General features: G+C 41.8%; 1 protein-coding gene across 1 annotated transcript; it reads left to right on the forward strand.

Annotated features, from left to right (window-relative positions):
- The first annotated feature begins 4,494 nt into the window (after positions 1-4,494).
- On the forward strand, positions 4,495-25,828 carry EED (embryonic ectoderm development). The gene is made up of 12 exons (XM_081326868.1): positions 4,495-4,669; positions 6,578-6,730; positions 8,855-8,947; positions 10,068-10,133; positions 12,146-12,271; positions 13,456-13,537; positions 14,445-14,536; positions 14,762-14,895; positions 16,536-16,641; positions 16,887-17,045; positions 23,032-23,105; positions 24,383-25,828. The coding sequence occupies exons 1-12, from the start codon at positions 4,529-4,531 to the stop codon at positions 24,507-24,509; spliced, it is 1,353 nt and encodes a 450-aa protein (XP_081182994.1). The 5' UTR covers positions 4,495-4,528; the 3' UTR covers positions 24,510-25,828.
- Positions 25,829-26,194: the final 366 nt, after the last annotated feature.

Genomic DNA, 26,194 nt, shown 5'->3' on the forward strand with positions numbered 1-26,194 from the left:
GTGTGTGTGTGTGTGTGTGTGTGTAGAAGTTTCTGCCTTTTTAAAGATCTTCTCCATGATTCCTTTGGGGAAATATATTCTGCCTTTTTAATATTCCCAAAAATATTTCTTTCTCTGGATTATTCCCACAGTGGTGAAGGCCAGTTTCAGGTGACAGAGGCTGCGGAGTACAGATGAGCAAACGGGCATTGAAGGGGTCCCAAAGGTGCTTTTCAAAAGGCAACTGGACTTTCTTTGGGGTGTTTTTGGCTTAAAGATGTTTCGTTTCTCACCCAAGAAGCTTCTTTAGCCCTTGAAGCTTTTTCAGCTTCTTGGATGAGAAGCGAAATGTCTTTTTTTTAAAAAAAAGGCAAGAACGTCCAGTTGCCTTTTGAAAAGCACCTTTAGGGTGTAGGAAGACCCCCCCACTCCCCAGAATAAAATATTGTTTATTCTTAATATTAAAAAGAGGCTGAAGGAGAAGGCAGAAAGTAGCCTTGGTCGTCCTGCTGTAAGAAAACAGCCTCAAGCAGAAACCAGAAGGTTAAGGAATGGAGATTTTGCAATCCATTCAGAAAGGCTTGGTCACACTATTCGTAAACAAAGAGCAGCCAGAAACCCTAAATAGGCAACACAATAGGCAAGACCAAATGGACAAGATTAGCTCAGACGAACAAAACACCTCCTAGGATTTGCATTTTGTATCTAAGGGGCTGCTGCAAAGAAGAAGGGAGGATCAACCTATTTTCTAAAGCACCTGAAGGCAGGACAAGAAGCAATGGATGGAAACTAATCAAGGAAGCACCACCTACAGCAGTGATGGCGAATCTTTTAGAGACGGAGTGCCCAAACTGCAACCCAAAACCCACTTATGTATCGTCAGGTGCCGGGTGGGCGTGGCCCATTGGGTGGGCGTGGCTGCAGTGGTAAGGGCAGACTGGGTGGGACTAAAAAGTTCAATCTATCAATTCCAACTCTGCAAGATCTTTTTTTTCCCACGAGAAGTTCAAATTGATTGATTGAACCTTTTTTTTTTTTGCACACGGCGGCAGAGGCCTAAAGCGAAAAAGTTTTATAAAATTCAGCTGAAGGCCTAGGAGTGGGGCGACGGCGCGCATGCCCACAGAGAGGGCTCTGCGTGCCACCTGTGGCACGCGTGCCATAGGTTCGCCACCAGGGATCCAGATCTCAGGAGAAATTTCCTGACAATTAGAACAATTAATTAGTGGAACTGCTTGCCTCCAGACGTTGTGGGTGCTCCAAAACTGGAGGTTTTTAAGAAAAGATTGGACAACCATTTGACTGAAAAGGTATTGGGTTTCCTGCTTCAGCAGGGGGTCGGACTAGAAGACCTCCAAGGTTCCTTCCAACTTTGTTATTCAATCCTTTCAAACAGTGTGGATGCAGGAAAAACCAGCAGTGCCTATTCTGTGCCAAGTCTAAACAAGACATGCCCAAACTTCCTTATGATTGTTATGAGTATAAACAATGCCTTGTCAGCTTCTGCGGCAAGCTACAGCCAGGAAATCTATCTTTATGAGATTTTTTTTTAAGATAGCAAATGCTGAGGCCTTCAGGGCAGTGAAGAGGAGTGGATGGCAGAGAGCTAATGTGCAGCATCCATTTAAACTTGTTGGCTAAAACCTTCTGCCCTCAGGTGTAATGGAGGACACTACTGCCACATTTTCAGTGCAGGCCAAACTGGTTGCTTTCAGTACATACTGTAGCTTCTCACATATCTTGTCTTTTGCCACAGGCAAGAAACGCCTGGGAGCTTTTCTTACTAAGGAAGCATCCCTCATCTCTTGCTCTACTGTTATAGGCTTATGCCTGAAAGCCACCACTAAAATGGATATAGGTAGTCGAGTTACAGCCATAATGGAGTCTGCTCATCACAGTCCTAACTCATGATAATTTTAAAGTGGATCATCATGTGACTGATTTGATTTCACCACCTTTTTTGCAGGGGGCATTAAATGAACGCAGTAGTCTTAAAGTGAATGCCACAGTTGTTAAGAAAATGCTGTTGCTGCTAAACGAAACAATGGTGTTGACAGAAAAAAAAAATCTTCATCAGGGTCCAGTCCAAGCTGGGAATAAACAAAATGGAGACTGCTTTAGAAAGAAGGTTGTAGTTTACTGAAGAGAACAGCTGACCACATGTAGCTGGGAGTGGTGGGTTTTTATACCTTCTTGGGCTTTTGAGGTGGTTTCCTGTTCCTGTGGCATGAACTTTGACCTGAGCTTCAGTGTGCCTTTCTGGTGTTCTGATGGTGATGGGTTAATCCTATTATGTCCTAAAGCTCATGAGTTTGGGTGGGGTATGTAGATTTTAGGGGTCTTTGTCTTTCTAATGTCATCAGCTTCTAGTTTCCTGGCTCCAACCTTTCTGAATAGGATGGTCACATCTGCATTTCTAAAAGGTGGTTTCCTGGGGCTATTAAGAAAAACCGGGCCTGTTTTTTTGCTTTTAAGATCCCTTGGGGAAATATATTCTGCCTTTGAATATTCCCTAAATATTTCTTTCTGTGTGTGTGTGTGTGTGTGTGTGTGTGCTGTCCTCCCACAATGGTTTGCTATGGGGAGGCTTTGCTGAAAACCAGGAGTAAATGCTGATTTTTGTAAAATGCGGTCACGATTGCAGGAGCTGCAAACAGCTAAGCTCCCAGAATGTAGTCACATGGCGGCGGCGGGGGGAAGACTGTTGGGACTTAAAATCTGGGTCATAAGTACCCTCCCTCCCCCCCCCCCCGATGGGTCCATTGGAACTTTGACTGGTCACCAAGAAAACAGACATAAATCAAGGACTAACTAAAAAAATCTTTTTTCCCCCAATTGATACCGCTTTCCACACATGCTGGAACAAAATTCACAAGTCTTTCTTTGCTAAGTTTCTTGAGCTGAATTTAGGCTTTGCTGCTTTAATTCTTCCATGGGTAGGCAACATCACATGCCCCAAACAACCAAGTTTGTCCTTGCAGATTGTCAACTCAAGGGATCAATTAGCTTTTGCATAGACCAGACTAGATGGATTGGTTGTTTTATGGTCCATGGTACTCTTAATAATTGTTTCTAACTGAATAATTTGAAGGTTTCTATCAATGAAGGAGACTTATTTATTTATATCCAGCCTTTATTATTTTTATAGATAATTCAAGGTGGCAAACATACTTAATACTCCTTTCTCCCATTTTCCTTTCAACCCTGTGAAATGTGATAGATAATAAATACACCTGTCAGATTAGATTCCTACATCATTGCACTTGCCATCTTTTATCTTTTTTATTATAATTTCTTGGGATTGTTGCGAGCCACCCACAGTTGTGGAGAGACTGGCTGCACAGAAGTTTAATAAAATGGTTTCTCACACAGTCAGCCAGATATTCAGACTGGATTTGGAATTCTGGGATAGGGAAATATGGATGTTTGATGGCGTTTTACAGCTATTTTTAGCAGACGGAAGTGTTGAAAGAAAAATCTTCATCAGGGTCCAGTCCAAGCTGGGAATAAACAAAATGGAGACTGCTTTAGAAAGAAGGTTGTCATTTATTGGGGAGCCAGACAGAAAGATGGCTCTGGAAAAGCTGATCACATGTAGTATGGAGTGGTGGGTTTTTATACCTTCTTGAGCTTTTGTTTGGAGTTGTTCATGTAGCATGAATTTTGACCTGAGTGTACATTTCTGGTATTTTGATGGCGGTGGGTTAATCTACTATGTCCCCAAATTCATATCCTGCTTCCCTGGGGCTGGGGCTGATGACTGTTGGGATTTTTTTTGGTGTGAAGGGATTGTTGATTCTAGGGATGTTTGTCTTTGTAATCCGTTTCCTGGCTCCAATCTTTCTGACAAGATTATCACATCTGCATTTCTGCAGACCTGGTTTCTGTTTAGGTCAGAGTGACTTGGGGAGGCTGGGTTGGTTTCTGCCTTTAAAATCCTATGGGGAAAATATATTCTGCCTTTTTAATACTTCCCAAAATATTTCTTTCCCTGAATTCTTTCCTCAGAAGTGTTGTTTCCTCTTCCTCTTCTATTTTTTTTTGTAAATTAAGAAATATAACCAGCTGCTCTTAGGGTTTGTTTGTTGTTGTTTTTTAAAAAAAGTCCTCCCAAAAAATAAACCCTACAAATACAGGGCAGGGGTTTGTTCTTTCTGAGCGCTAAAACAAACGCTTTGTTTTGAAAGCAGCCCTCCAAAACGAAGCAACGAACGCCCTAACATTGAGGGGAAAAGAAGAAACAGGCGCGAAAAAAAAACAGGCATGAGGCGATGAGGCGGCGCGAGCGCGGGCGGCCCGCCTACTCCGGGCCGCTTGCGCACGCGCACCGGGCCGCCTTGCACATTTTCCGACAGTGCGGCTTCTATTTCCCCCCTCCCCGGCCTCCCCTTTGGCTTTGCGACAGCAGAAGAGGGCGACAGCCGTTTTCGCTTTACGGCGGAAGAGCTTATATAGTGCGTCCCCGCTAAGTCTTCGAGGCTCGGCGCCGGGGGGGGGGGGGTCGGCTTCCTTGTCCGCGCTTTACGGTCGGGCGCGAGGGGCGGGGAAGATGTCTGAGAGGAGGCGTGGAGGCGGCGGGAGAAGCGAGGCGCCTGAAGCGGCGGCGGGGGGAAGCGAGATGCCGACAAAGAAGCAGAAGCTCAGCAGCGACGAGAACAGCAACCCCGGGGACCTCTCGGGAGACGAAAATGTGAGCGGCCCCGGCGGGAAGGCAGCGCGGGGGTGACCGCCGCGTGGCTTTTCGCCTTCCAGGCCTCCTTGGGAAGTCCAGGGTGGTCGAGGCCCGGGCCTAGCGCGTCTCCTAGCAACCATAGGGATGGAGTGGGGTGGGGTGAGACCTTACAGCCTTTCAGACAGGTCGGACGGCCAACTCACATCACTCCCGCCCCAGATATGGGGCGAGCTTTCCGGCCCAGGCTGAGAGTTTTAATTGGGGTTTTTATATTCTTTCAGGGATTTAATTGAATCTTTTTTTAATTGTTTATAATTTTTGTATCGATGTTTTGAGTACCCTGTAAACCGCCCTGAGTCCTACGGGAAAGGGCGGTATATAAATTCCATAAAATTCAAATTCAAAAAATGATAGGTCAGGAGAGTGGAAAAAGGACTTCATTCTCATTATTCCCAGCCTTGCTATGGGATTGTGGGGTTGATAGGGCTGGAAAGAGAAGGTAGAACTGTAAATCCCATCACTCCCAGCCTTCTGTTGGTGGGGGTTGATAGGGCTGGAAAGGGAAAGTGGAACTCTAATCCCATCATTCCCAGGCCTGTTACGTTTGGGATGATAGGGCTGGAGGGTGAAGGTGCCACTGTAGTCCCATCACTTCTAGCTCAAATATCTTGACTGTGGATGCTAAAGACAGGAAGGGCTGGAAAGAGAAGGTGGAACTGTAAATCCCATCATTCCCAGCTCTGTTATGTTGATGGGGTTGAAGGGCTGGAAAGAGAAGATGGAACTGTAAATCCCATCATTCCCAGCTCTGTTATGTTGATGGGGTTGAAGGGCTGGAAAGAGAAGATGGAACTGTAAATCCCATCATTCCCAGCTCTGTTATGTTGACAGGGTTGAAGGGCTGGAAAGAGATGGTGGAACTGTAAATCCCATCATTCCCAGCCCTGTTATGTTGATGGGGTTGAAGGGCTGGGAAGAGAAGGTGGAACTGTAAATCCCATCATTCCCAGCTCTGTTATGTTGACGGGGTTGAAAGGGAAAGTGGAACTCTAATCCCATCATTCCCAGGCCTGTTATGTTTGGGATGATAGGGCTGGAGGCTGAAGGTGCCACTGCAGATTCAAGAAGAGGTTTTTTGTGTGTGAGGTTACCAAAGATTGTAGATTTCCCTCTATAAAGTATTCCTTTTTTTCCCCTTTCCAGAAGGATCTCTTAAGTTTTTGAGTTGGTTGACACAACTGAGAATTATAAGAATATAATGTGAAATGTTCTTCCAAAGTGGTGTTAGTTTTGCTCATGAATAAACAGGACTCGCCACCAGTAATTTTCAAATTTGGCAACTTTAAGATGTGTAGAGTTTAAGTTCCAACATTCCATAGCTTCAGGTTGGCTGGGAAATTCTGAGAATTGAGGACACACATCGCAAGTTTGCCTAGTTTGAAAAAGCTGCACATCATGAGGCCATCGCTAATTAAAAAGAGCTATTTATCAACGTAACTAATCTCCCTCTAATATTTACTCTTAAAGGACATTTTGTATTACCTTTGACTAGTTTTTCTTTCTTGATGCATATTTCCTAGTAAAGCCATCCATTGTTTTTATTTTCTTCAAAAGCTTGGGTGCCTACAATCTAAAAAAGATGCTGGAACCTATTGCTTAAACTTGTAGCATGCCACCTTCCCATTCTGAATGTTTTTAAAAAATGAAACAAAACTTTGCAAACATGCTAGTCCCTACTGGGTGCATTATTATTTTCAGTTTTTTGTTTATAAGTGCCAGTATTATGAAACAGGATTATAAAAGGCTGAGTATCTAATCTACTCAGAAACTTGCTTTTTCAATAATTCTGGAAAATTTCTGCATTTCAGATGCTGCTCTTTGCTGGTTTTGGTTTGTTATGAAATCCATTTTGTTTTATGTTTCCAGGACGATGCTGTTAGTATAGAGAGTGGTACTAATACTGAACGCCCTGACACCCCTACGAACACGCCGAATGCTCCAGGAAGGAAAAGTTGGGGGAAAGGAAAATGGAAGTCAAAGAAATGCAAATATTCATTTAAATGTGTGAACAGCCTCAAGGTATTTGCAGGCTTTAAGTATTTCGTGGAGTTTGCTGCTGCCTGATTAAATATTTTTAAATCAAATTTGTATGTCACAATATATTTTGATGGTTAAGGTAAAGGGTACCCCCACACATGCGTGCTAGTCGTTTCCGACTCTAGGGGCCGGTGCTCATCTCCGTTTCAAAGCCAGCATTTGTCCAAGGACGTCTCCGTGGTCATGTGGCCGGCATGACTAGACGCCAAAGGTGCACAGAACGCTGTTACCTTCCCACCGTAGTGGTCCCTATTTTTCTACTTGCATTTTTACGTGCTTTCGAACTGCTAGGTTGGCAGAAGCTGGGACGAGTAACAGGTGCTCACTCTGCTACGCGGCACTCGGGATTCGACCCGCCAAACTGCTGACCTTCAGATCGACCAGCTCAGCGTTCTAACCCACTGAGCCACCGCGTCCCTACATTTTGATGGTTAACAAGGCATAAAAATACAATAAATACAAACATCCTAAGACAGGCAAAAGCTGAGACAAAATATTTGGCATCAAGATCTTGCCAACGCTCTCTTGAAAGTTCCACTTTTAGCTTCTTCTGGGTGACAGGCAATGTTGGAAACAAATGAATCTTCAACAGAGGGTCAGCTCCATCACCTCAAAACAGGGCTTTGATTCCCCCATACCTCCTTAAAATGGACACTGGTCTGACTTAGTAAAAAGCAGCTTCTCGTGCTCCTAAAATTAGGAAAATCTTTAAAACAATTTTAGTGTACTCCTCATAGTGTGTTCTCTACCTGACATAAGGTTGTTCGAGATACTTCTCCAAGTACTAAACTTAGTTACCACATTGTTACATTTTCAGAAAATTCATCTCTTCATAGTTTTTTTTAAAAAATATATCTTTGTTACAAGTTCAGATGAGCTTGTTATGGGAGGTATACCTAGATATAACTGGAACAACAGGAAATTGTATTTTAGCTGTTGACAGGAAATTAAAGTGTGCACTTTGTTTTTGGGGAATGGCTAAGAACAGCAACTGAACATTATCACTTGGGTTTCCTTCATGACTTCATGGAGAGGACTGTAGAAGCATAGCCCTTATACACAATACAGAAGCGATAGCAATTGTTTTTATTTTAGATAAAAGATATATAAGCAAAACAGATTCTGGAGTTTTTTCTGGACTCAGTTGTTGAGCTCAGTGTCTAGTCTTTTCATTTTAGCCTCTTTTTTCCTAAATCTTATCTTCCTGTTCCTCAAATGCCGCTTAAGAATTTTATATAATATTAAAATGCCCTAAAAATGACTTGGTCTCTCAGGCATTTCAGGAACATATTGATAGAGATTGGAATTGGCTCACCACTGCTGTTCTTCAGGTTGCTTTTCTTTATCCCAAGAAAGTCTACTGCCTTGGTTTCCCCTAGTTGTCTTTCATCCAAATACTGGTAGTCCTTGACTTATGACCACACTTGAAACCAGAATTTTTGTTGCTAAACAAGGTAGTTGTTAAGTGAGTCACACTCAATTTTATGGCCTTTCTTGTTACGGTTGTTAAGCAAATCACTGCCGTTAAGTGAATCAGGTGCTTGTTAAGCAAATCTAGCTTCCCTTACTGCTACGATTCCAGGATGCCGCAATAATCATAAATACGGGTTGGTTGCCAAACTCCTTAATTTTGGTCACATGACTGGGGAATGCTGAGTGCAGACAGGCCTGTGAGCGGCAAGGATGGGCAAAAAGAAGTGTGGGAAGGCCAGTGGGAGCATTTACAGAGCAGGAGTGGGCAGGGGTGTATTATAGAGTATGAGGTCCCTGAGATCCCGTTCTCCAAAGTGGGGCTTCATGGGGGAAAATTTAGTAGGAGCAACTTATAGGACTTTGGGAGGCCAACAGGAAAAGTCACAAATGGCAGTCATGTGACTGCAGCTCACAGCAATGTCATAATTGCAAGCCAGTCACCCAAACACCTAGGTAATGACATTGTGATGGCCGACTGGTCATAAGTCCCCCTTGTTCAGTACTGTCCTAATTTTGAAGGGTTCCTAACAAATGGTTGTAACTTGAGAACTATCTGTATGGTAATCTTGTTAAGCATACTTGTTTTAATGCTGAACGAAAGGCTGTGGTTTGAACTTGTGGTTTCTTTATCAGGAGGATCACAGTCAACCGTTATTTGGTGTGCAGTTTAATTGGCACAGTAAGGAAGGTGATCCCCTGGTTTTTGCCACCGTTGGTAGCAACCGGGTGAGTAGCTTCTTAAAATTCATCCTGGGCGTCTCTCTTTCCCGATAGAACAGATTGTCTGTAGCTTAGGGTGGAACTTGGTACTTCTCCAAGCTTTATTGCTTGCTTGCAAATGTTTCATTACTCAGCTAGGTAAACTCAGCCAGCAGCAAACCTCCCACTCACTTGCAGTAATGATGTTACCTAGTTGGGCAATGAAACGTCTGCAAGCAAACAGCCAAGTTGAGAGAGCACAACGAGCTCCACAGCTTTCCACCTGGTTTCCTGCAGGCCTGCTGTCTCGCTTTTGAAGGTTACAGACTGCTGCTTTTCGGAAAAGTTGAACGGTGCTTTTGAATTCATGAGCTGACTCTTGGATGAGTCAACTCATCACAAGATGGCAGCAGGGAACAAAGCTGGCCATGGTTGCTGGCTGCAGCCAATGCAGTGTGCCTCAAAAACACAGGCTTTTGAATGAAAAGCAGTGGACTTGTTCCACCGAGGAGCAGAGAATTTCACCGGATTTTAAAAATACCGTCTAAGCTGACTGAATTGTGACTTGTTTGTTTATTTATTTGTATCCCACCTTTTAAAATTTTTTACAAATAGCTCAAGGTGGCAAACATACCTGTTGCCTTGTTTTAGTTAATTTTTGTGTGTGTTTTTATTATACTGTACAATGCAGTTTTGCAATGAAAAGATCATAGGTTTGCTTGCCTCCCTCAATACTTATACTGTAGCTGTTGGTAAACAAACGTATGCATCTATATGCTTAGATCATGGGTGTCAAACTCACAACGTCACATGACGTGTTGCGACGTATCGTGACTTTTTTTCCCCATTGCCGGCAATGGGGTGGGCACAGTTTGCCATGACGCATCCAGCCCGTGGACCGGCATTTTGACACCCCTGGCTTAGATATTCAAGGTTAAATTGATAGAGCTGAGCAGGTCTACAACAGGTGAAAGAGGTTATGGTTGGATACATACATTGTGGTCCCGTTTAAGTTAAGCTGCTTGTGTACCTTTTATTTCCTTCCTGCTGCTGACAAAAGTTAACACTGAAGTTTTTAACTTTGGTTTGGAAGGGCTTGACTTTGGGAAACAGGAGCGTTAACCTCTTGCGTTTTGTCCATGCACAGGTAACTTTATATGAATGCCATTCCCAAGGAGAAATACGGCTACTGCAATCCTATGTGGATGCTGATGTATCCTTTATTCCATACGTTTCTAGAATTGTTTTCAGGGAGGCACCCTATTTATTTATTTTTAATTAGGCCATATCACGAGATCTGTTTATTTATTTATTTTTTTTAAAAAAATTCTCCAGAGGGGGTGATGTAAAATGATGCTCTGCCCTGTGGGTTTTGGATCTTATAGCTTATTAGTCCCAACCACATAATGATGCCTGCTTTCTTTTCCCCCTTTTGTCCCCTTTTCTCATTTCTACATGACACATGGCCTTCGCCTGAGCCAGGGGTCTTCAAACTTGGCCCTTTTATGACTTGTGGACTTCCAACTCCCAGAATTCCTCAGCCAGGCACGCTGGCTGAGGAATTCTGGGAGCTGAGGTCCGCAAGTCATAAAAGGGCCAGGTTTGAAGACCCCTGAACTAGGATGTAGCTGAGAAAGAGAACGGAAGGAACACTGGAGGTTTTTAAGAAGAGATAGGATAACCATTTGTCTGGAATGGTATAGGGCAGGGGTAGGCAACCTTGCCCCTTTTTATGTCTTGTGGACTTCAACTCCCAGAATTCCTCCGCCAGGCACGCTGGCTGAGGAATTCTGGGAGCTGAAGTCCACAAGTCATAAAAGGGCCAGGTTTGAAGAGCCCTGGCCTAAAGCTGTGGTTCCAAAGGGATTGACGGCATCACTGCAGTTTTCCTCTATGATCTCTTAGGGTGGTTTTGAGCACATCACGCTCTCTGAACCCACCTGGAAGAGCCCGTCACTTTGTCAGTTTCTGTAGGCTTTAGTGGTGATAAGGGCTTACAAACAATGAGAAATATGCTGTCACCTGTTCCATATTGAAGATGCCATTTTAAGTATTTTGAATGCTTTGCCAAAATATTTCTTCTACTGGGAAGGGCTTACAAACAATGAGAAATATGCTGTCACCTGTTCCATATTGAAGATGCCATTTTAAGTATTTTGAATGCTTTGCCAAAATATTTCTTCTACTGGGAGGAAAGCATCTACCTAGTTAAGAGTATTGCTGGGGGGGGGGGGAAGGTAAATGACATACCTTTGTGATTTACAAATGGTCCTAAGTATTTTGTGCAGTACTTCCTACGTTGTCATTTCTTCCTTAAAAGTTTTTTTTTGTTTTATCTCTTCTGCCTTTTTTTTTCTTTTTTCTTTTTTGGACTTAGTGCCGTGTTTTTGTTTTTGTTGTTTTAAGGAAAAAGTACTTGAGTCAGGAACCTGCCTGAAATGATAATAGGGTCTTCTGCTTGAGCAGGGGCTTGGACTGGAAGACAGAGGTCCCTTCCAACTCTGTTATTCCGTGCGGAGTTGCTCTGCCGGGCTTAATTGTGGGAGCTTGTAAGTCCCGCATGTCAATTTCCCAAATTAGGAAAGGCTGGCGTAACAATATAATAGATTGGAGTATCTGGGAAACCTCTCTGCATTTCAAAGTCCCGAGAATGGAAACACGGCTAAGTAAGAACTATAGTTAAGAACAGGATAAGGACTGAAATTTAGAGAAATGGGTTTCAGAAGGATTGAAATGACACCCAGGGATCAGTTGAATAGCTGTTTTGCAATTTCTAGCAAGCCTTTCACTCATTTTCCAGCATGCAACCTCTGCTGCCTCCAGATTTTATTCATTCCCTTGACCTCATGTGAACTCCCTGGAATAGCCGCTGCCATCTGGTGTCCTTGGAGTGAATCAATAACTATGCAGGGAATTTATGGGAATTGTTCTCCAAAACATCTGGAGAGAAGAACTAAGCCAGAGAAAGCTGCTGTAGAGCTATGGGCTGTTAATACTTTAATGGCTGCTGCACATGTCGAACATAATTGTCCTTTGGCTCCTATCTATTTTTATGGCAAATGGCAAATCCTTTGTGCAAACGACTGAAGGAATAAACCACCACTAACACATTTTTTAAGCTACCACTTTTCCCAAATGAGTGTCCTTAAGTTGTGCAAGCATTTTTCTACCACTGTCAGGGGAAAGTCCGCAGTTGTGTGTATTGCACTTAACCATATAATTTAGGCAGATGAAAACTTTTATACTTGTGCCTGGACTTATGACAGCAATACAAGCCATCCTCTTCTGGCAGTGGCTGGCTCCCGAGGCATTATTCGAATAATTAACCCCATTACGATGCAGTGTATAAAGGTGAGATGATAGCAGAGGTAAATACGAGGTTCAGATATTGTCTGGCTTCTTAGTAGAAAATACGTAGAGTGAGATGCTTATTATGCAAAAGGTTGAAGTTCTGCCTCCAGGAAAATCTCTGAAATAATTCTGCCTTAAACCTTGACTATTGCAACGTGCTCTACGTGGGGCTGCCCTTGAAAAGCATCCAGAAGCTCCAGTTGGTGCAAAATGCAGCAGCCCGCATGGTTTTGTGCAGACCTTGGTGTGTCACCTCACACGTGTCACCTCTCCTGTGGGAGCGGCATTGGTTGCTGATTTGCTTCCCGGTGGAATTCAAGGTGCTGGTTGTCACCTTTAAAGCCCTTCATGGCTTGGGACCAGGTTATCTGAGGGATCGTCGCTTGCAGGCTACATCCATCTGACCCACTAGAGTGGGGAGGAATGTTGCGGGTCCCTTACCCTAAGGAGATACACTTGGGGGCACCCAGAAAAAGGGCCTTCTCCGTGGTGGCTCCCTCCCTTTGGAACATGATCCCTGCAGAAATTATACTGGTCCCTACTCTGACACTCTTTCGGAAGGCCCTGAAGACGTGGTTTTGCTAGCAGGCCAGGGAACCCAGAGCAGAATGAAGCCCGTTAAATGGCTGGTATGAGTGTGTGATGTCGCCAGGGTGGAGGGTTATTTTATTATTGTATGTTTATTTCTTTTATATTGTTTTTATTTCCTGGAAGCCACCTTGTGTCCCCGTGAGCAAGTAGGCAGCAATATAAATTTTCCAAATAAACCTTTAAAGATTAACTATAGATAGTCCTTGAGTTACAACCCTAATGGAGCCGTCACAATCATAATTTGTGATAGTCACCCCCCCCATGACTGCCCTATTTTATGACTTTTTTGCAGCAGTGGTAAAGCACTGCTACAGTCATTAAATGAACCAACGGTTTGCTATGGGCCACTTTGGCTGCAAACCGGAAATAAATGCTGGCTTTTGGCAAAACATTTGTAAGATGCAGTCATGTGATTGTGGGACGCTGCGAACAACTGTAAATGTGGGCCTGTTGTCGAGTGTTCAGTGTGGTCATGTGACGGGGGGGCTGATCTTTGGAAATTAGTGTTAAGTACCCCCCCATGCACTAGTTGCCTGGGATGAGTCGAGGTCATGCGTTGCCACAAGGAGACTGATCTCTGAATTTTATTGCAGCACTATGTGGGCCACGGAAATGCAATAAATGAATTGAAATTTCATCCAAGGGATCCAAATCTTCTTTTGTCTGTTAGCAAAGGTAGGTGAATAAATCAGTGGTGGGATTCAGCCTGTTCGCACCACTTCAGCAGAACTAGTAGCTAATTTTTTGTCGCCCAGGCCCACAATGGGCTTCCAGAAGCGGCATCCACACAGATGTTCACATCTTTGAATCCCACCACTGGAATAAATTCCTTTTTAATGTTTTTTATGAGTAATATACCGTATTAGCAGCCTGCTTTCTGTACCAACAAAAAGGGGAACAAGGATGGCTAGGGTAATGGCGTTAGTGCTGGAGCTGGCAGAGGTGAGCTCTGAGGGTATTTGAGGCCCTCAGTGGTACATCTTTGGGGTGTGGCAGTGAACTTACTGACTTTTTAAAAACCACCGGCACATGTTCTGTAAGGCTGCTCCAGATGTTGCTTATTTACATCTATTGAAGAAGCAAGGTCACTGCTGAAGGATGCTGGGACGTGTATTCACCAATATCAGGAGAGCTGTCAGTTGCTGTCCTTCAGGCTAGTGAAATAAGATAGGATCGAACTATGGTTTTGCACCTCGTGTGATTATAGCAAATGATCCTTTTTGTATTTCAAAGTAAATTGGGAATTATTGGAAAGCTCGCTTTATTTTAGAGAGACTAGCACATGCTTCTTGTAGCTGCACTGAAGATTTATACTTAACTTTTTTTTTTTTTTAGAAGTAAGCTATGGTTATTAAAGAAGCCTTAAAAGATGGAAGCTCTTTGGCAGCGTAGATGCTTGAAATCTCATGTGAGATCTTGGCCTATTCCTTTTAATTAAGCGTTTATACCTCTCTCTCTCACTGGTATCTCCAGCTAACCCTGGATGTAGTTCACTGTAACGTGTAGTTATAAATGAGGGATATGTTAATGGCGAGTTACATGCGGATTACACAACCTAACCTGGTTTATTGGATTTTATTAGATCACGCACTCCGATTGTGGAACATTCAGACAGACACTTTGGTTGCAATATTTGGAGGGGTCGAAGGACACAGAGATGAAGTTTTAAGTGCAGTAAGTCCCAATACTATTACGTGGTTTGAGAAACCCTTTGGAAATCATTTTGACTTCGATTTCCGTACAGACTTGATCAATTTCAGAAAACTTAAAAAAACAATCACAAACACCGTGATAAGGTTTATTTGGAGATGAGAGTGTTCTCTGGGGTGTTGTCTTGCTTCGATTTGAGTATTGGATTGCAAAACGTAAAAGCTATGACTTTGTGCCTTTTGCATACAGGATTATGACCTGCTCGGCGAGAAGATAATGTCCTGTGGCATGGACCACTCTCTAAAGCTCTGGCGGATCAATTCAAAGAGAATGATAAATGCCATCAAAGAATCCTACGAGTACAATCCCAATAAAACGAACAGGTAAGAAACAGTCCTGACCCCAGGGTTATTCTTCCCTTCTGAGTCTGTGAAATCATATATCCTCCAATGTAAAACTGGTAAGCGCACGGGTTTAGAAATGGGTTAATCTCAAAACTTAGAATCCGTGTGGTGTAATGGTTAAGGGGCTGGATTAGGACTAGGGACACCCAGATTCTCATCCATTTTCAGTCACGAAACGTACATTGGACCAATCACTGCCTGCCTGTCCAACTATCTACAAGGTTGTTTTTTGGGAGGGGAGGGAGGAAAACTGGGTTTATACTACTATCTGGTGTGTAGGATTCAGACATTTGCATATGTGTTTCATTTTATTTGGTTATGTAAGACCCGCTTTATAGAATTTTTATAAATGGGTCCTTACTGAAACACTGAAAGGGTTAAAGCTTTATAAATCAATCTCAGCATTAAAAACCAGCAAAATAATGTGCTTTTGTTTTCATACTCTGGTTTAATCCTTAAATCAATTCCGTGGCTCACGTAAAGGAAACCGTATTCCATACATAAGTACATGCACAGTGTGCTGTTGCCTTTGGGGGCAAGCAGTGTTACACAGAGACAGAAAACGAGTAAGAAATAGTGAAAAAAAACAAAAAGACAATAGACTAATGGTATTTTACCAATGCCATTCATTATGTCTCTCCATGCCTTTTTGTCATTTCAAAGTTCCCTTTTTTCTGCCATGTACTTTACATTGCCTTTTGTTTTTTAAAGTCCTCAACCTCTTCCTGAGGATCACTTAAGTATTTCATTCCTAGTGCATTCATCTTACTCATGTTTCTTCTGACATACCAGTTTTCTTAGATATTCTAGAATAGTTTCACTGAATCTGGGACATAACAGGAATTGCCTTGTAAATAATAATAATAATAATAATAATAATAATAATAATAATAATAATAATAATAATAATAATAATAATAATTAGTAGTAGTAGTAGTAGTAGTAGTAGTTGGAAGGGACCTTGGCCGTCATCTAGTCCAACCCCCTGTTCAGGCAGGAAACCCTATACCATTTCAGACAAATGGCTGTCCAGTCTTTTCTTAAAAACTTCCAGTGTGGGAGCATTCACCGCTTCTGGAAGCAGGTTGTTCCACTGGTTAATTAGACTTACAATATATTACAGGTAGTAGTCCTTGACTTATGACCACAGTTGAACCCAATTTTTTTGTTGCTAAGCGAGACAGTTGAGTTTTGCCACATTTTACAGTCTTTCTCGCCACAGTTGTTAAATGAATCAGTGCAGTTGTGAAGTTAGTAACACGGTTGCTAACTGAATCTGGCTTTCCCAATGACTTTTATCAGAAGGTGGTCACATGACCCTGGGACACTGCAACTGTCATAAATATGAGTCAGTTGCCAACATCTGAATTTTGACCAAGTGATCAAGGGGATGTTGCAATGGTCATAGGGGTGAAAAACGGTCATAAGTCACTTTTTACAGTGCCATTGTAACTTCGAACAGTCACTAAATGAACTGATGTAAGTTGAGGACTACTTGTACATATTGTGTTTAATCAGAGACCAATAATTGAATTTAAACATACCAATAATTTTTGCATTCAGTGCGGGCCTCTTCTCCAAATTTTCCTGGTTTTTTCATATCTCCCTTTTGTCTGCAGGCCATTTGTTTCTCAAAAGATTCATTTTCCTGACTTCTCTACAAGAGACATACATAGAAATTATGTAGACTGTGTGCGATGGCTGGGTGATCTGATTCTTTCCAAGGTATTTCTTGCATTATTATTTTTGTTTCCATTATATATGTTTTGATATCTAGAAGACACTCAAAAATTGTTTGCTGTCTGAAGTAAATAAATTGTAGAGTATAGAGCCATGCCCTATTGCTCTTTCTTTCCAAAATAAAAAACAGTTAATATATGTTAAATATTCATATTAGCTGCAGTTTGGGTTAGTGAGAACGTTTTTGTCACCAATATTGCTTTTTTTTTCCTTTTGATTTCTCTCTGCAGTCCTGTGAAAATGCCATTGTATGCTGGAAACCTGGCAAAATGGAAGACGACATAGATAGAATTAAGCCCAGCGAGTCTAATGTGACTATATTGGGGCGATTTGATTATAGCCAATGTGACATTTGGTATATGAGGTTTTCTATGGATTTCTGGCAAAAGGTAAAAATCATATAAGATTGAGTAGTAGAATAATACAGGTAGTCCTCAACCTACAACCACAATTGACCCCCAAATTTCTGTTGCTAAGTGAAACTGTTAAGTGAATTTTTGCCCCATTTTAATGACCTTTCTTGCTATAGTTATTAAGTGAATCATTGCACTTCTTGAGTTAATAACCCAGTCATAAAGTGAACCTGGCTTCCCCATTGACTTTCCTTGATAGAAGGTAAAAAAAAAGGGATCACATGACCCCGGGACGTTGCAACCTTCATAAATATGAGCCACTTGCCCAAGCATTCAAATTTTGATCACGTGATCATGGGGTTGCTGCAAAGGTCATAAGTGAGAAAAGTGGTCATAATTCACTTTTTCAGTGCCATTGTAACTTTCAACAGTCACTAAATGAGCTGTTGTAAGTTGAGAACTACTTGTATAAGGAGTAACCCGGAGCTTTAATTGAATATGGTATTGTGAAATAGCTTGAGTGTATGAAGGCTTCATCAGGATTAAACAGTCCATTTATGTATAGGAGGGGTCTTCAAACTTGGCCCTTTTATGATTTGTGGACTTCAACTCCCAGAATTCCTCAGCTAGTCCTGGCTGGCTGAGGAATTCTGGGAGTTGAAGTCCACAAGTCATAAAAGGGCCAAGTTTTTTTTTTTAAAAAACCAAGTTTTATTAATTTTCTAATTTTACATCCAAATATTTATGAAGCAATGTGGTGATTGGTAATCAAAAGTCCAATAACAAAATCTTTTTGTACATAGCTTACTCAAGGTACATCAACAAAAATTCCCTCTCCGCTTCCCTTAGTCACAATATCAAGATCAAATTAATACATTTCTGGTTGTGATAGAACAATTATCAATACATTTTCACATATACTTATCCACGTCCTGTTTTTAAGTTTTATCTAATTTCAATACAGTGCTCCAAATTAGCCTATAGTATCTAAAAAACTTAATTTTTGGGTAACCCACTTTCCCCCTATTTCATTATATAGTAATTATATCTGAAATACATTGTTCATTTAACTGCATTCTTGTTATATTTCAAAAACATATTCTATTTGTCATTTTTGTAATTCATCAATGATTAACAAAGTATATTTTGTTGTGTCCTTCCAAGTTCTATGATATAATTCAAAGTTATGCTCTAGTACAGGGGCAGGCAACCTTGGCTCTTTTATGACTCGTGGACTTCAACTCCCAGAATTCCTGAGCCGGCTGGCTCAGGAATTCTGGGAGTTGAAGTCCACGAGTCATAAAAGAGCCAAGGTTGCCTACCCCTGCTCTAGTAACTAATTTTCATTCCCTTAAAAATCTAGGTCCTAAATATAAAATCAGAGATTTTAAGCTTTATCATTACAAATCCCAACATTAACAAAAAACCCATTTTTTAAATCTAACTCTAGCTTTCTTTTTGTGCCAGGCAGGCTTCCATATTATTGCCTTTAGCTTCTCAAATGTGTCTCCCTTTCTTCCTACACACGTCGTTTGAATCCAGGGAGACCATCCAGTTGTCAATTTTTCAAAGAGAGCAACCCCTTTATAGTCATTAAATTGTCGTTCTAATAGATCAAATCTCCATGTTTGGCGTAGTATAGTTGTCATTAATTCAGTCTGGTCTTTCAATCCCATCTGGCTGGTAAGAGGTCATGTCCGGTGTTATAGTTGTTGTTTGGTTGGTTAGAGTCTTAATGTACTGTATTTGAAGGCCTTTGGCTTCCTCCATCTTAGTATTGCTTTCTTCAGCTTCTGTAGTTTGTTGAATTGTAGATTTTATAGTTGAAATCGAAGTTTGGGCATCAAGGCTCTCAGGAGATTGTACTTGGTGTTCTTTAGAGCCCCCTATTTTGTTGTTGATTTCCTCCTCTTCTGTTAGTTTTTGGGTTGTCAGTTCATCAATTGAAGTCAGAATCTCATTTGGTGAGTTTATGTTGTCAGATTTATCTTTAAGTCTGGCTTTCATTTGTTCAGTCATTGCCAGGATTGTTTCCAGTATAAGTTTATAGTCAAGTGGTGGAATATATTCCTCCATTTCTTTGATGTTTAGTTAGGTCTTTAGTGGAGGCTATTTTGATAAGAGTCAGTGAATGTCCACCTCCACTATTCCTAAAGGTTGTTTTTGGTGCCAGGTGTTCCCAATTCTTATTTTTAAAGATAATGTCAAGGACAAATCTGTTATAGCCAGATCTCACAGTAAAAAAAAAGGTTTACTTGCTATACCACGTTTCGCCACAAGATGTCCTCAATAACATGTAAAATCTTTTTCCAGACTAATATGAGGCTTTTATCCAATTAATCCATTTTTAGCAGTAAATAGGGTAGTAGGTCCCTGCAGAAATAAAAACTTTTTAGTGGCCCAAAAATTCCAGCAGTACAAATAGGATTGCTTAATTATTTAGCTTAGTCATTTGATTTCTTTTGAGGCTTTAAGGTTTTAGTTCCCCAAGTAGGCAGTCGCTGATCTTTCAAGATGGGGGGGGGGATTTTCAGAAAAGTCCCACAGGAAAGTAATTAGGGAAATAAGAAAGGTAAGGTCTCACCCAAATCCTCCAGATTGCTTCGTTGTGCTTGATGGTGATTTTGGCTTTCGGCAGGGAGTGGCTTAGTGATCGGCCATGTTAAAGGCCAATCTCTTCTTCTTTGGGCCAGAGGAGCTGCTCCGGATCAAATGGAGAGCTGCCACCCTTCCATGATCGCAGGAAGAGCCTCCTCACGGTGGTCGCCCCTCCAAGGTGACTTTTGACCCTTTTCAGGGTCCTCCAAGGAAGAAAGACCGGATTGCGGGGAGAGCATCCTTCCCATGTGTCTGCTAGCGCTGCCGGCGCAAACTGGAAGCCATAAAAGGGCCAGGTTTGAAGACCCCTGATGTATAGGGATTAATGCTGAATAGGGGGGAAAAGGGGGGTGAGTGACTGAGTCAATCAACTGTAATACGCCATGGTCCTGGAGATGAGAGGGCAGATTTCAGGTTTTTGAGTGTGTTATGATTGGATGGTGCTCTGAGGTATTCATTACTGAATGCCTCTGGGTGATATACGGGTGAGTGAGAAACTAAAAGTAGTCTTCAAGTTACAATGGTCACTGGGACTGGGACATCACATTGCTGCTTCACATAGCAACGGAAATCCAGGCAATCCTAGTTGCCGTCATAACCCTGAGACGCATAGGTTGTTAAGCAGAAAGCATTGAGAGCCGCAGGTAAGGAACACGGGGATACTGCCAGAAGGTATGACAGGCCAGACGCAGGGCAAATGCAAGTTGCGAGAGGGTTTGTTTAAACCTCATTGACGTATTTCAGATGATTTTTCTGGGACCCAGGAGAAGCAATTCAGGTGTTTAAAATAATATTGGCAATGGAATTGAGAAAAGTAAGTCAACAGAGCGGATCATTCAGACTTAATTCTCACCAGTAAGCAGTGCTCTCTGTTGTGCCAATCCTGTGTTTCCAATATATTTCTGACCTGAAAAATTCAGTCTCTTGATGACTATAAAGAAGTATTTCCACTATGGAAAAGAAAGCTTAGTACAGTACATTTTCATGACTGGGGAATGGGATTTTTATGGAATGAAGAATGCTAGAGGTTTCCAGGTTTTTTTCCCCCCCTGCAGTTCAGAATCTACATATGTTCTTAGTAGAGAACATGCTTGGCTGTAGCAAGCTATGACCTTATTAGTACAGAATGACCTACTTTTATATGGTTGAAGCCTTTGAATCAGCCTTGACAAATTTCTACAGCTTCCTTGGCAACATTTTTAATAAGCGGCTTGCTATTGCTTCATTCCTAGGACAAGACAGAGTGATTGACCCAAAGTCACCCAGCCAGTTTCCATGCCCAAGGCAGATCTCGAACTTGGCCTTCCTGATTCCTACTCCAGCGCCTGAACCACTAGACCAGGGGTAGGCAACCTCGGCTCTTTTATGACTCATGGACTTCAGCTCCCAGAATTCCTGAGTCAGCCATGCTGACTCAGGAATTCTGGGAGTTGAAGTCCATGAGTCATAAAAGAGCCGAGGTTGCCTACCCCTACACTAAACCAAACTGCCTCCATATCTTATTGTATATGCAGGCCCCCAAAAGCAATATTAATTACAATGGCTTCTTCACTTTTCAGACCCTTATCAAATCTGGTGTGTTGCAGCTGTGTTGGCAATTTCAAGGCAGTAGTCTACACTTCTGGAGATCACTGAGCAGGAGAAGGTTGACCTCAACCAGGGCCCCCCAACCTTGGCCACTTTATGACTTGTGGACTTCAACTCCCAGAGTTCCTCAGCCAGCATGACCTCTGAGTTAAACCACAATGCGTAGTGTTTTAATGAATTTCTTCAGTTGAATGTTCAGTACTGCAAAATATTTTATTCTTGTTAGCCTTGCTGGAGAAATTGGGAGAAGGACATGAGCATAAAGTTCATATATAGAGTAATTCTCAGCTTACAGCCAGAGTTGAGTCCAAAATTGCTCAGCGTAGTTATGAAATGGGTTTTGCCCCGTCTTGCAACGTTTCTTGCAGCTTTTCTTGCCACAGTTGTTAAGTTTATCCTTGCAGTTATTAAGTTAGTAACACGGTGGTTAAGTGAATCTGGCTGCCCGCTGGCTTTGCTTGTCAGGAAGTCACAAAAGATGACGACGTGATCCAGGACACTGAAACTATGAGCCACTTCCCAAGCATCCAAATTTTGATCAAGTGACCATGGAGACACCGCAATGATTGTGTGAAAAATGTCACTTTTTTCAGTGCTGTTGTAACTTCAGTCACGGCTGACTATTGAGAATCAAGCCTGATTGAATTATCTGCTCTGTTGACTTACTGTTCTCATTCCATCGCCGGTCTTATTTTAAACACCTGAATTGCTTTTCCTGTTTCCCAGAAGTCATCTGACATCAACGAGTTTTAAACAGCCCCTCCCACAACTTGCATATGGCCTGCACCTGGCCTCATCTACTCCCCTGCAGCACTGTGTTTCTTACCTACCTTGTAAGACAAGGTAATCCTTGTCTTACAACGGGGGTCTTCAAACCTGGCCCTTTTACGACTTGTGGACTTCAAGTCCCAGAATTCCTCAAGCCAGTGTGCCTGTTTGTAAGCCCTTATCGCCACTAAAGCCTACAGAAACTGACAAAGTGACAGGTTCTTCCAGGTGGATTCAGAGAACGTGATGTGCTCAAAGCCACCCTAAGAGATCATAGCGGAAAACTGCAGTGATGCTGTCAATCCCTTTGGAACCACAGCTTTAGGCCAGGGGTCTTCAAACCTGGCCCTTTTATGACTTGTGGACTTCAGCTCCCAGAATTCCTCAGCCAGCATGCCTGGCTGAGGAATTCTGGGAGTTGAAGTCCACAAGACGTAAAAGGGCCAAGTTTAAAGACCCCTGTCTTACAACCACGATTGAGCCCAAAGTTTCTGTTGCCAAGCAAGACAGTTAAGTTAATTTTGTTGTTTAGTACCTTGGTTACGTAAATTTGGCTTTTCCATTGACTTTGCTTGTCGGAAGCTCACGAAAGGTGATCACATGATCCTAGGACATTGCAACTATCATAAATATGAGCCAGTTGTCAATTGTCTGATCACATGACCATGGAGATGTGATAGTCACTAAGTGTAAAAACGGTCATAAGACACTTCAGTGCCATTGTAACTTCAAACAATCATTAAATGAAAGGTTGTAAGTTGAAGCCTACCTTCACATTACTAAACCATAGTCCAGGAACATGGATAAAGCCATTTCTTCAAAATTCTTATAATGATGATTGTTATTAAAATGTAGTATACGCCTTGGAACCATTTACTTGCTACAAGAATTAAGCTCTAGGCATTTATTGAGTTGCCTGAATAAGAAGGGTTTAGATATAGGTTTGTTGAAGTAAATATGAATTACAACATCTCTATAACACCAGGAAGTAGGCTGTGGTATTAAACAATATATTTTAGATCCTTTGATCCTTGTCTGTAATACGGGATTGACTTCATGTATCTTCCAGATGCTGGCATTGGGCAATCAAGTTGGTAAACTCTATGTATGGGACTTAGAAGTAGAAGATCCACATAAAGCCAAGTAAGTATATATAAACCTTTGGTATGGTTCCAATTCTTGTAAGCACTGAAGCTTGCATTAAACATTAAACTGTACTGTTTAAAATTGTAGTTGGAAATATTGTATGCCTTTTGACAATTAAGGGAGATACCAGTATAAAATAACTGGGATACAGGAACCCATATGCGTCCCTTAATAACTTAATCTTATGTATGGTCACCCTTTTATTTCTGATTGAGAATATACAATAAACCCTCAGTGTAATCAGCTGATGGGAGTGTCTCTTAAAACGGTATCCATTAAATCTAAATACAACTTCACACATGCAGTGCATTTTATGCATATGCAAAATGGGAATGGAATTTTGTCCACGTGGATTTTTCACGTTTTATATGTGCTTAAAATAGCGACTGGCCTTTATGAATCCAGTATATACAATGTCTATTGACACATTTTGGCTATCGCATCTGAATTTCTAAACAAGCATTTGATAGATAAAAATCAGCGCTTCATGATTTTCTAATACACCTGTAACAAATTAAGGATTTCCAGAACCTGAACCTTTATAGAGGGCATAGATTTACCTGATGTAAGCCTTTCAGGGTCATTTACCAGGGCATACCTTTATCACAATTCCAAAAATTGAAGCCTAGTTTACAGCATATATATGCAACAATACGGTAGAAGTATTTTTTGCATCAGCTTTTTTTTTTAGCCTGGAGAAATACTTCTTTTGGGATTAATCCATGTCTTTTATCTGAAGTTATTAAACCAGGATCCAATTTTTCAAATTCATTAGATTTTGATGTATTTTATGTGTAGGCATAGTATTCAGTGAGGCGGTGGGAAGATGACCTGTTAGTGGTGCATCAATTAGAATGCAGAACTGCAGGCTACTTCTGCTGCCTGCTGGTGCCAGCAGTCTGGCAGTTTGAGTTTCACTGGCTCAAGGTTGACTCAGCCTTCCATCTTTCTGAGGTCTTTAAAATGACCAGATCAGGGGTAGGCAACCTCGGCTCTTTTATGACTCATGGACTTCCAACTCCCAGAATTCCTGAGTCAGCTGACTCAGGAATTCTGGGAGTTGAAGTCCATGAGTCATAAAAGAGCCGAGGTTGCCTACCCCTGGACTAGATTGTTGTGGGGCACTATGCTGACTCTGTAAACCACTTAGAGAAGGCTGTAAAGCACTGAAGCGGTATTAAAGTGAAGTTTAAAACATTTAGCTCCTTTCCCATGTGGTTCAAAATGCTTGCTTTCTTGCAAGGAGACTTAACACTTAAAATTTCTTTTCATAGGTGCACAACTCTTACTCATCCGAAGTGTGCTGCTGCTATTCGACAAACCAGCTTTAGCAGAGACAGTAGTATCCTTATTGCTGTGTGTGATGATGCCAGCATCTGGCGCTGGGACAGACTTCGATAAGTTACGGCTTCCTGAGACCTACACTGCTTGTTTTGCCATAACTTCTCACCTGCTGATCCTCTAAACCCATGGTGGCGAACCTATGGCACGCGTGCCACAAGTGCCACATAGAGTCCTCTCTGCGGGCACACGTGCCCTCGACCCAATCCTAGCCCTTCAGCTGGGTTTTATAAAACCTTTTTGCTTTAGGCCTCTGCCCCTCCCCCCCCCCCCCCCGTGGGCAAAAAAAAGGTTCAATCAATCAATTTCAACTTCTCGCAGGAAAAAAAAAGATCTCGCAATTGATTGAACTTTTTATTCCCACCCAGTCTGCCGTTACCACCGTAGCCACGCCCACCCAATGGGCCACACCCACCCAGCTGCCGACGATACATAAGCGGGTTTTGGGTTGCAATTTGGGCACTCGGTCTCTGAAAGGTTCGCCATCACTGCTCAACGCTTTCAGAGTAATTTTACTTTGCTTCTGTCAACAGCTGAAACTTTAGAGATGTTTACATTTGATTTGATAGCATTGCCCTTTTTTAAAAAAATACTGCTTTTTTAAATAAAAATTATTTTTGTACATTTAAAAAATTATTTTACTTTTGGTGTTTGCAAGCTGGAGAATTTCCTCTGTATTAAATAGATATTTGCTATTTTGGATGTTTGTGAGCTAAAAGACAAACAGATAAAAAGTTTGTGCATTTGAGAGAGACAGATATGATAAGATTAAAGAGAATGTTATTTTATGCAGGATTCTAGTTTCTTCGATTGTGGGCCTCATTTTCAAGTAGCTAGTTTTTAACAATGAAAACCTGCTTGAAAGCATTGTGTTATCTGAAAAGTCAGATATTGTGACTGAATCAGGCTTACCATAATTCAAGCAAGGTTCTACTCATGCCTTTTCCCCTTTATTACTAGAACTTTTTTTAAAAAAAGTATATAAATTAGCCTAGAATGTATACAGGTTCCAGCATTTAGCTCTCTCTTGTAGGGATGAATGTTAAGGATACAGGCTTATTTTAATGTGAATTGGCATTAAACCTCAGAAACAGCTGATTGGAGTGGTCACTTTTATTTTACTCCTCTCCTGCAGCCCCTACTTTTATTTCATTCCCCCCTCTCTCTAGTTTTTCTGAAAGTTGTGCATTCAGTCAAAAAATAAGGGATAAGGACTTTATTGAAATGCAACATATTTACAAAAGCAACTGAAAATGTGTTAAAGCTTCCATGTGAACTTGAAAGAAAAGATCTAGCTGTGTTAGTAGTTGCACTATGGAATCAGCTTCTCAATATATTTTGAGAAGACACCCAAAATAAAGAGGTACAGTTCTGTTTTCTATATATTCTATTTTCTTTCAGCAAATCAATGTTAATATATACAACACTTATTACTCCTTTCCCCCAGCAACAACCCTATAAGATTGAATGGCCTGAGGGAGGTACGTTACAGATAAAGGTAAAGGTAAAGGTTCCCCCACACATGCGTGCTAGTCATTTTCGACTCTAGGGGCCGGTGCTCATCTCCGTTTCAAAGCCGAAGAACCAGCGCTTGTCCGAGGTTGTCTCTGTGGTCATGTGGCCGGCATGACTAGACGCCAAAGGCGCACGGAACGCTGTTACCTTCCCACCGGAGTGGTCCCTATTTTTCTACTTGCATTTTTACGTGCTTTCGAACTGCTAGGTTGGCAGAAGCTGGGACGAGT

The sequence above is a fragment of the Vipera berus genome (assembly GCF_964194415.1).
Source record: "Vipera berus genome assembly, chromosome: 4".
NCBI lineage: Eukaryota > Metazoa > Chordata > Lepidosauria > Squamata > Viperidae > Vipera > Vipera berus.

What these genes read in the sequence shown, in the direction of transcription:
- EED (XM_081326868.1), top strand. Translation starts at nt 4,529, where the DNA reads ATGTCTGAGAGGAGGCGTGGAGGCGGCGGGAGAAGCGAGGCGCCTGAA. An exon ending in TCTTTTGTCTGTTAGCAAAG is followed by an intron (nt 13,538 to 14,444) that starts GTAGGTGAATAA and finishes GGATTTTATTAG; the next exon opens with ATCACGCACTCCGATTGTGG. An exon ending in AATCCCAATAAAACGAACAG is followed by an intron (nt 14,896 to 16,535) that starts GTAAGAAACAGT and finishes TTTTGTCTGCAG; the next exon opens with GCCATTTGTTTCTCAAAAGA.